Raw genomic sequence first — 10579 nt, forward strand, 5'->3', positions numbered from 1 at the left:
ACCTTTCTCTTCTCCCTCGCTTTGCTAGTGCCCTAGAGAGAGAGAGAGAGAGAGAGAGAGAGATGGACGGTATTCCGACCAACGAATTGGATCGCCTTCTCTTCTTCGAAGCCGCGAGGAAGACGGCCGAAGTGAACTACGCCAAGGATCCCCTTGACGCCGATGTAAGCGAACCCCAACTCTCTCTCTCTCTCTTCTTACCATCTTTTTCCTTGTATAAGTTTTTGATGATTCGGTTATTTTCACACTATCTTCTATCGTTTTTCGATTGTTGGTCATTCCCAACAACGAAGAATCTCGATTTCTAGCCGTGTTGCTTGTAGAAAGCGAGCCCTGGAGATCGGGAACGCTTAATTGGGGCCTTTCTTTATCGTTCATTCTTGTTGGTAATAATTTTCGGCACACTATAGAGCAAGCGTTATCGTCCTCTTCACTGTTGATGAGCCCTAGTACTTTTAATCCTGTCATTAGTTTCATTAATTTCCTCTTTGTGTGTTTTTTATGCCCCCACAAAAATTTGGTTGGAATTGTACGGTGGTCATGGAAGATTTGTTGTCTATGTAAGTTTGTAGCTGACTGGTGGGCATTGCGAGTGTCGGTTCAGTGAGCAGAGTGCCTAATGCTAAACAAGCAGCACGAACTATCTACGCTCTTTTTGCTGTTTTTTCGTGGATGTTGTTGATCGTAGCGGTTTTTGTCGCTTTAATTTGATTACAACGATGGTGAACCGTGAAATATGTATTGTTGCGATTGCATTCAGTGCTTCATTCACGAGCTTTGTTTTGTTTCATTGCGTGTCTATGTGTGGGTATTTGCTGTCAACACACTTACTTGGCTGTTGTTGCTATACATTTAGATTGTGATTCAATTCGACAGTAGCTTCTGCATTCTACAAGAAACCAAGAAAAAGGGCAATCTTATCCATGAATTTCCTTTCCTCTCTCATTCTCTTTATTTAGTTTTTATTGGTGGATCATGGATGCTGTTTTTTTTTTGCGCTTTATTGATGGCACGTCCAGGTCCACAGAATCAAAAGCCAATTTCATGAGAATGGAGCCGTCTCTTGATATATGGCATCCGCATTCCTTGGAAAACAACAAACATGTGTCTTTCAATAAAATCAGAAAGCCCATTTTCTCGTTTCTATACGGAACATGAGTTGGGTATTTCAGTAAGCTGTGAATACAGGCTAAAAAGGGTTAAAGAACAGAGTTCTTGATCCATAGTACGTGCATTTGGTTTCATGAGCCGAGATGAGTTGGCTTATAATTGTTGCTGTTTTTGTCAATAGAATTTGACTAGATGGGGAGGTGCACTATTGGAATTATCACAGTTCCAGCAAGGAGATGGATGCGTTAACATGATTAAAGGTATCACTCTTCTTTTTGTGTGTGTGTGTGTATATATCATATGTATATGTATGTATGTTTCCTGGAGAGGTAATTCAGTTCATGTAACTAATGAACTTGTTGAATGTTTACATAGTATATACTCAAGAGCTCAATTGGGTCTGGAATCTATTTTTGTGTAACAATTTATTTAGTTGTTGAATGCATATGAATGTTCACGGTTGCTGATTCTGTAGGTTTAGGAACAGTGGTTCTAACAACACGTGTATCTGCACTTTGGACTCACACACACTAAAAAATCACCCAAGTTGCTAATACATGATTCATCCAAATCAGTTGTCTATTTTTCTTTTGTATCATACTTAATAATCAACATGCGTATGTCTCAAGCAAGGATATGATGTTAATGAGTCTAGACATATCGTAGACTTAGCAATAACTGCACAAAACATACATAAAACTGTACACACACACACACAAATATATATATATATATATATATATATATATATATATATATATATATATATATATATATATATATATATATATATATATATATGTGTGTGTGTGTGTGTGTGTGTGTGTGGACAGAGAGAGAGAGAGATGCTCGCTTTTGAGTTTTGTTTTTTTTTTCCACTCTTTGATGCAGTGTTGGTGAATGTTCTTGAAGGTCATTCCTTTTTTTTTTCCTGAGTAGAATCTTGAAGGTCGTATTCTTTTGCTTACATTAATCTCTAAAATGTTACCACCAAGTCTGTTCTGTGAAATTCTATTCAGTTTAGGAACCCCCTCTTTATTGTTTTTGTTATGTGACCTTTTCATCTGTATTCCACCTTGTGACCATTTGGTGTTCCCCATGTCACATTGATATGGGTGGTATGGGACACGACACAGTTATTAAGTATATGATACAAAAGTTTTTAAAAAGAATGGGTATACATACAGACATATGTGCAAAAGTGCACAGTTATGCTACATTTTCAAAGGCACTTTGGACATAAAGTCATGGATTGTTAATTCTGTACTTGAAGTCTAAAGCATGTCAAAAGTATATATTTAACTAACAAATAACTATGTCACATGGGTGCGGGTGAGGGTGCGACACGGGTGCGGCACAATTTTAAAATTTTTGGACACAGGGACTCGGCTATATATATATTTAAAATATATATGTATATATATATATATATCCTGTGTGCATATATATGGATATTGTCCTCTAAAGTTTGGCACCAGCATGAGTGTTTTTATAAACTTTGCTCCCCCCGGCATGGGTCCTGCTGCGCGATCAGCGGGCAGGGGTCCAAGGGGGGCCGTAGGGGGGCAGCGCCCCCCCGGATTTTTTTTCTTGTGGGGCTTATGTTTAAGACTCATGCTATATATATTTTAAAAAAAATATATAAAAAGATCATTTTTTTTGTTTTTTACCCTAAAAAATGGACATTTTTGGACTCAGTCAACATTGACCGAGTCCAAAACAAGGACGAACTCGGCCTCGACTCGTTGACCGAGTCCGACTCGGCGTTGACCGAGTCCGGGCCGTGTCCGAAGCCGCACCCGTGTCGGGGCGTGTCGACTCGGGTGCGGCACCTCCCTAGCCGAGTCCGTGTGACATAGACAAATAATGATCAACAAATATATAGTAATAGTCGACACTGTTGATGTCAAGCATATGTTATATGTTGATTGGATGATATGATGGGAAAAATGGGTTGAGTTAAGTTCAAAACCTCGATGACCCGTAACCAGGAGTACCCAGTACTTATATGGGTGTGACACAGGTATGGGGGCTGGGTAGAGGTATCCATTTTACATGCTTTATTCTTCTGTTATTCCCATTCTTGGCATTCTGGGAATTTTGATTTTTGTTTTTTAAGTTTTAAACAGAAAACTTTTGTCTTAAGGTTTCTTGATGAGAGTTTAATGTGTTTGTCTCAAAAACATTGGCTTGATATCTAATTGAGCCTAATTTTGATGGATAGCATATATAAGATTTCTTCCATGTCTTGGGTCCAGATGAATATTTATTTAGAAGAGTGATCTTTATTAATTCTGACCCGAAGAATTTGCCACTTTTTGAACTAGATGCTATTTCAAAACTTGAGAAGGCGTTGGAAGTCAATCCAAGAAAGCATGATACTTTATGGTGCTTAGGAAATGCTCACACTTCCCATGCATTTCTTACTTCTGAGCATGATGTTGCAATGATTTATTTCAAGAAGGCGACCCAATATTTTCAGCAGGCAGTCGAAGAGGTATCTTGGCATTGATAGTTGTGGAACTCACTGCTTTGTGTGCACTTCTCATTATTCTTTTACAAGTTTTTGCCACATGCTAGGCAGTTTACAGCTTTGGCTTATGAAGACAAAATTCTTAATCTTCTTGTATATGAAAAATTTAGCTTGTAGAAATTGAATTCTTAGCTGAAAGACTGGTTTTTTATAATGTTGCAACTTGCATCTGCTTTTGAAAAAGGGCTTCACACTTTGATGTTTGTGACTTATCCAACACTTGCATTTAACTACTGAAACTAATTGGCAATCAGTTTTCTATTTTCTTGGTAGTTAGTGTTTGATTCAATTTTGTTGGTTAAGCAAAGGTTATATTTGCTCAGTGGATGTTTTTGAATCCTTTTCCGCCTCTTATTATTAAATATTATTTTTTCTACCGCTGTTTTCTGTTGGGTGGCAAGCATGGGTTAGGCCAATGACATCAACCCCAAAAAATCTGCATCGACCATGGGTCTCAAGGTTGGGATGTGGATTTCTGCAGCGTGATCAATGGTTATATCCTCTTTGTTCTTGGGAAAATGGCTACACAGCAACTATGAGCTATTTTTAATCAGTTGAGATAAAATCAAAATTTACTGCAGTTAATGTTTTAGTTCAACCAGATATTCTGTGTATCATGCATGTCAGGTTATAGTGAAATCTGAATGTTAATTGTTTTGATCTTCATGATCAAGGCCTACTGCAGCTAGTACTTTTTAGGCTTTTTGTTTGTTGATCTCAACTCTTTTTTCTTTTGTAGGATCCAGACAACGAGCTTTATCTGAAGTCTCTGGAGTTGACTGCCAAGGTACATCTTCTTGCCATTTAGTTATCATCACATTTGCATAAGGTACTTTTGTTAGTTCAATTGGAATTATTTTGCGGCAAATCATTGATGTCTACAATATCCTTTTCATGGTGTGCTGGCTTCTAAAATTACAATAATTGTAAAGGAGGTATTAATGAGTTTGTCTTGAATTGTTTTTTTCATGAAACAGCAACAACACATTTCTGACACTGTTCATCATTTTAAAGCACATGTGCGACCAATGTGTGATTACTAGGCTTGCATGTGGGCCTTTCTTTTTTGAATTTCGTATTTTTTCCCTTGCAACATGTTATTTGTTATGGTGTGGTCCTGCCTATTGCAGTATAATGGTGAAGTGGCCACCTTGGGAGAGTGTGTGGCACATGCTTTTGGTGCATAAGAGTGTTTTTCCGTGTGCATTGCTATAATCGTGGGAAGTAAAAGGTTGAGTAACGAATATGTTTTTAATGCTTTTATCTGTTTTTCTGTACCAACTCATTGAAAAAGTAAGGATATTTTACAACAGAAAACAAAACAATCTTGTATATTTAGCTTGAGGTGAACTTTTTTCTTCCTTTTTCTATATGTTATGAAAGTCCAAAGTGTATGTCAGGCTCAATGATTTGTGGCCTCTAATCTTGTGATTGGGGTCTTGTTTTAGATTATAACTAATAATGATAAAATATAAAAAAATACATCTCATGCCCACATGATACATAAATAATGAAAAAAAAATGTTTGACATGTATGACAAAACTGCCCTGCGGGCTACTAAAGAATATAAGGAAGATATAACGATGGTGTACTTCTGTCATTGATCTTCTTCCAAGTAATTAAGATGTTTGAAATATTGTATATATTTCCCCTTTTGTGCTTGTTGCTGTTGTTTGTTAACTAGCATATTGCCACTTGTCCAACTTTCTGAGTGGTAAAGTGTTTTCCACTGAAAATATGTGTTTCATAGAGCTTGCTTGGTCAAGGTCCTCCTTTCCAAATTATATTCCGTTTTGTATGGCTAGATAAGCTGTCTTTTCTTCTGTTGATGGCTAAAAGCTTAAAACAATGGCAATTTAAATGCATATTTGTGTTGAAGTTTATAGTTTCAGGGAAAACTAATCATAATAACAATGAAAAAGTTCATATTTTGGGCTGCAAACAACTAATTGAGAGGATTTTTTTTTCCCTTTAGGCTCCTGAATTGCATCTAGAGGTCCACAGGCAGGTACAACACCAGCAACAGGCTGCTGCAAGTGCCTCTGTATCGTCAAATATGAAGGTAAAGTTTTTACAAGGCTTCATTTCCAAACAAAATTGTAATGACTGAAAAAAGAGTGTCTTCATACTTTATAGATTTCATACATCTTGCATTCATGAAACAATTGGTATGAAGGACACATGCAGTAGCCCAGTCTGTAGGTTAATGGGGTTTTGTTACGATATGATGGGGTGCTTTACTGAGCTTAAGCATTGAGCTGTATATGCCTAGAGTCGATCAGCGTGGAGCTTCTGTTGGCTCCCATAACCATTCTTGCAGATGTTCTAGTAAAAAAGACACAAGGAGGAACTTATGCACAGATTTGAATGTTGAACATGTTCTTTTTTGACATATACAATGAAAGGTTTTGGTTTTCAGAGCTTGCTGGTTTTACAAGTTCTCACACATTCTAAGAAGAGGAGAGAAGATGAGGGGACTCCTTGGAATTGACTTTTTGAGGGACTTCAAATGAAGTCTCTTCAACTGCTTAAGTTGCCATGTTGGTCCTATACCTTGTCCACATACCTGTTCAGGTCAAAGGCTAAAAATGTAGTCTAATTTTTCTCGTTAATGGTTCTTGTACGTTTAGTGAATCTAATTGTGCACAGAGTTGTTTATCAGTACCACCACATGGTAGCATGTCATTAGCTGTTGGCCATCGAAGGTGATCTTGCAGTCCCTATGTGATAAGGCCACATCTCTATTAAAAAAGAATCTGACATTATATATCAGAGGATCTGTGTTGATCCTAGCCTCCAACTGATGCATCTGGACAGTTAGGATTAGTCCACATCCAGGTGAGAATGTGGACTAATCCTAGCTGTTGGTTGGATGGCTAGGATTGAATGTAGGATGGGTCCCATCCTATGTCAGATGATGGGATTCATTGTCATCTATATGGGATGCTGGAGCTGCCATGGCTCACTTTTGAAAGTGGGCTTTAGCCTCCTTGTAGTGTCTGTGATTGGCAAGATCTCTTGGAAATGGTAGTGTTGATGCATTCAAGTTGATCTGTGGCCTGCATTGCTTGTGACATGCCCCTCATGAATAGCATAAACATTGGTTTCATCTTAGTGTGGACTCCATGTGGTTGGATATTTCCGTGTCCTTTGTCCATAGTCTTATTCAAGCATGCAAATAGCTTTGGAATTTTGTGAGGCTTAGGCAGATTGCATGTCCTCATTTGCTGAAGGCTGGGATTGTACAATTGTTGTATAAACTGCAACTCGTGCCATTCAAGTGGATGCTATTGTGGTTCTAGGAGGCTTAGTTGTCAAATGCGGTGCCTATGCGACCTAGGTGAAGCCCCACCGCCTGGGCGACCATGTTTGGGCGGTGGGGCTTTATATTACCGCCTAGGCGCCACCTAAGCTGCGACCACTTAGGCTTTTTTTTTTTTAATTTTTTTGAAGACATCATTTATTTTCTTCTTCTTCGAGGAGGAGGAGAAGACATGTTATTTGTCCATCGCTTGTATTATGTCTATTGTTGAGAAGAAGAAAAAAAAAGACATTATTTGTCTATTGCTTGTATTATGTCTATTGTTGAGAAGAAGAAAAAAAAGACATTATTTGTCTATTGCTTGTATTATGTCTATTGTTGAGAAGAAGAAGAAGAAGAAGAAGAAGAAGAAGTCATCATTTGTCTATTGCTTATATTATGTCTATTGTTTTTGTTAATTTTTTTGTATACATGATTTTATTTTGTGTGTGTTGTTCTTCACATTGTTATTTGTATTGTTTGTTTATTCAATTGTTAATTTATTCTTAATTTGTTTGAGCAAGTTAAGGTTACTTAATATAATTGCTTTACAGTGTTCAACAACATGTTATTTGTCTATTGCTTATTGTGGATTGATTTTATGTTGTATACATGTTTCTTACTTATATATTTTTAAATTTTTTTATTTGGAGTACCGCCTAGGCCTGATTAGGGGCTCACTGCCTAGGCTCTGCCTAGAGCCTATGTCAACTAAGCTATCAGGTGTGCTCTATGCAACTTTAATAAGAGAGATGTACTATTGTGTGGGACACAACTCCATGGAAAGCTGTATGTGGAACTATTTGCTATTTTATAGGGTAGGTTCTAGCTATTAATTGCTTTGTTTTAGGTTTCAATCATCAGTCTTTTAGATGCTCTGAATGCAGTGCATCTGGTACCCATTGAGTTGGACCACAAGTGGCCATTCAGGTGAGATCCAGATCAAGCGACAGAATTATAAGTTGATGCTAACTTTGTTAAAGTGCAATTTTGCCAAATTCTTAGTACTTTTTTTTTGGTGATTTCCCAACAGAAGCATGGGATTCTGGTTTCAAAAGCTTGATGATTGTATGCAGTCAACAGGCCATCTTGTGTTATTCCTACCAGTTAGGGATATGTGGCATGAGTTTTAGCTAGATATATGAATGTTACAATCACATTAGTTTCATTTTGTGTTCTTGTATCAGACATGATCGCTAACCAGTTTATCCTTTTACAAGTAAAAAAAGGAAGGAAAATAACACTACAGGTAATCTGGTAGAGGATTCTTAAGCCCCAATTATCTATTACCCAAGTTTGTCCTTTTTAAAAGGTTAAAGTGATAAAACAAAAATGGGACAAACTTGATCAGGCCTGGTTCACTTAAAAAGGTTGCACAGTCATGCTGAATCTGAATGTAATTAGCCTGGATCTGATTAGGTTGGATTGGGATGTGCCTAGCTCAGAATCAGGTCCGGCCTGTTTTGTCCCCTTAACTTCCATTCTGCTGCTATTCTAAAATTACACAGCCACTGAGAAATACATTACATGTTTATGTTCAAATTGACTATCAGGCCCCAATGGTGCTGCTGGTTATGTAAGATGCACTTCACCGAGAAGTATCATGTGTGTAATCTAAAACACAATGCTACACTGTCCTTCCTGTCTCTCTAATAATCATTTTCTCTACAGGGTGCAAAAAAGAAGAAAAGCAGCGATCTCAAATATGATATATTAGGGTGGGTCATTCTTGCAGTTGGTATTGTTGCATGGGTTGGTATGGCGAAATCCCAGGTGCCCCCTGCACCGCCGCCACCGCCTCCCAGATAAAAGCCAGTGGCATCCCCAAGATCTTCATCTGAAGGTAACTTTGCATGTTTCTACCAGATTCCTCCGAAAGGAAGCAATGCTTTTTGATCCCCTTTGTTTAATTTCTTTTGGAAGTTAGGCATATAGATTGAACAAATCAGCATCCCCTGTGGTTCCTTGCCTTATCCACATGTTAGCTACTTGCAGAACTTTATGTCGAAGTTGTTTAGTTTCAGTTTTCCTAATGAATAACAAATACTTTATCACCATTATATATTGCTGCTGAACAAATGCAAGAGACTAAAGGCGATCCATAAAGGGGAAATGCATTTTGAATTAGTGAAACGGTATAAACTTAGCATAAATCTCGATTTTGCCTTTCTCATTTTAGAAGCATTATATTAAGAGATTTGACAAGGCTGCCTGTAATTATATGTGGAATGAGGACCACTTCAATGAAAGTTCTTTCATTCTTAGTCTAGTGCGATCAGCAAGTGCTGTTTGGATGACAGCTCCTTTGAAAGCAAATTTAGTGTTGGAGGAAAATTATTTACTTCACAAAAGTGGGCCATAAGTGTCTGCCATAAAGCATTTGGTCTGATTTTCTTTTTTTTTTGGATGATGAAGAAACCTGTTAGGCTATGTTCCCAAACACCACAATCTTGGTGTTGTTTTTGTGGTTTCCACTCTAGCCTTTGGACGTTTGGGAGCTCTAGTGTTGCCAAATCCATGCATTGGGGCTGGAGTTGGCAACACAACTCCATCCCCAGCACAAGAACTCGACTCTCTCCTGGAGAGGTAGTTGTTGGCAACACAAGGAGTGGATGCAGCGACAACGCCAGTCCGATGCATCTCGGGTGATTTTGGCACCCAGGTTTTTTTTTTTTCTCCTCTTTTCCTCTTCCTTCTAACTGATCGATTCTTCTTCTTTCTCCTCTCTTCTTCCACGTTCTTCTCTTCTTCCTGGCTTTCTATTGATCATGTCCTTTTTCATCTATTTGGATGCACAATGATGTGTTTTGGGGGATTGATTGATAGGGTTGCTGATAATGCAGTGGTGGAAGGTGGAGCAATTGTTGGTGAGTGAGGGAAGGGGGTTTGAGGTCTTCTTCAGTTAGGCTATGTTTGCAAACGTGGTAGATAGGGTGAGAGCTGTTAATATCCACAAATTCTATGGATTTGGCACTTCTCATCTACTTGTTTGGGAGCACTATCAGAATTCCGGCCAAGGATTTACCAAATCCATATTGAACTCGCTTAGGATCTTCCAACTGAAAGCAAAACAATTTCACAAGTTAGCAAGTGCAAGGAAACTATCAATAAGATAAATAGGTTCAGTCACCAATAAGACAAACAAATGCAGCAAAAACTTTTTATTAAATTATGATATGAACACCAAGCGGGTTTCGGAAATTTATCAAGCAACTGGTATTAGATTAAAATAGAAATATGCTTACAAATACAACATAAATTTGGGAAATTTATCAAGCAGCTGGGTTTGCTATGATCTTGTTCTGTCAGACGGTTAGTGTGCAGTCAATAGTTAGATAAATAGGTTCAGCAAAAGGCGACAAAAAAAAAAAACTACTCAAAAACATAACTACATCTTTTTGTTGGAGATCTCCCTTTCTTTTTCTTTATTATTACTTTTATCATGGGCAGCTATATTGCAACTCGGTTAACCCTTGTGCACATAGAAGATGATGGTGGTGCTTATAGGACTAATTAGGAACATATCTCAAGATTTCAGCTTAGCAACCCTTTGGTCATTAATTTTTGTTTATCTTGTTAAGTTTTTGAGTTTTGAAAATCTAAAACTTGGTTTTTAAGATTTTGGGTCATCTAA

General features: G+C 37.8%; 1 protein-coding gene across 1 annotated transcript; it reads left to right on the forward strand.

Annotated features, from left to right (window-relative positions):
• Nucleotides 1-9003, forward strand: LOC149840530 (mitochondrial import receptor subunit TOM20-like). Its single transcript, XM_090004465.1, has 6 exons — nt 1-164; nt 1292-1370; nt 3438-3607; nt 4383-4430; nt 5620-5706; nt 8617-9003. The coding sequence occupies exons 1-6, from the start codon at nt 63-65 to the stop codon at nt 8752-8754; spliced, it is 624 nt and encodes a 207-aa protein (XP_089860591.1). The 5' UTR covers nt 1-62; the 3' UTR covers nt 8755-9003.
• The last annotated feature ends 1576 nt before the right edge of the window (nt 9004-10579 follow it).

Source organism: Nuphar pumila, chromosome 4, assembly GCF_984573655.1.
Source record: "Nuphar pumila chromosome 4, dmNupPumi1.hap1.1, whole genome shotgun sequence".
Lineage (NCBI taxonomy): Eukaryota > Viridiplantae > Streptophyta > Magnoliopsida > Nymphaeales > Nymphaeaceae > Nuphar > Nuphar pumila.

What these genes read in the sequence shown, in the direction of transcription:
- LOC149840530 (XM_090004465.1), top strand. Translation starts at nt 63, where the DNA reads ATGGACGGTATTCCGACCAACGAATTGGATCGCCTTCTCTTCTTCGAA. An exon ending in TTCAGCAGGCAGTCGAAGAG is followed by an intron (nt 3,608 to 4,382) that starts GTATCTTGGCAT and finishes TTTCTTTTGTAG; the next exon opens with GATCCAGACAACGAGCTTTA. An exon ending in CTCTGGAGTTGACTGCCAAG is followed by an intron (nt 4,431 to 5,619) that starts GTACATCTTCTT and finishes TTTTCCCTTTAG; the next exon opens with GCTCCTGAATTGCATCTAGA.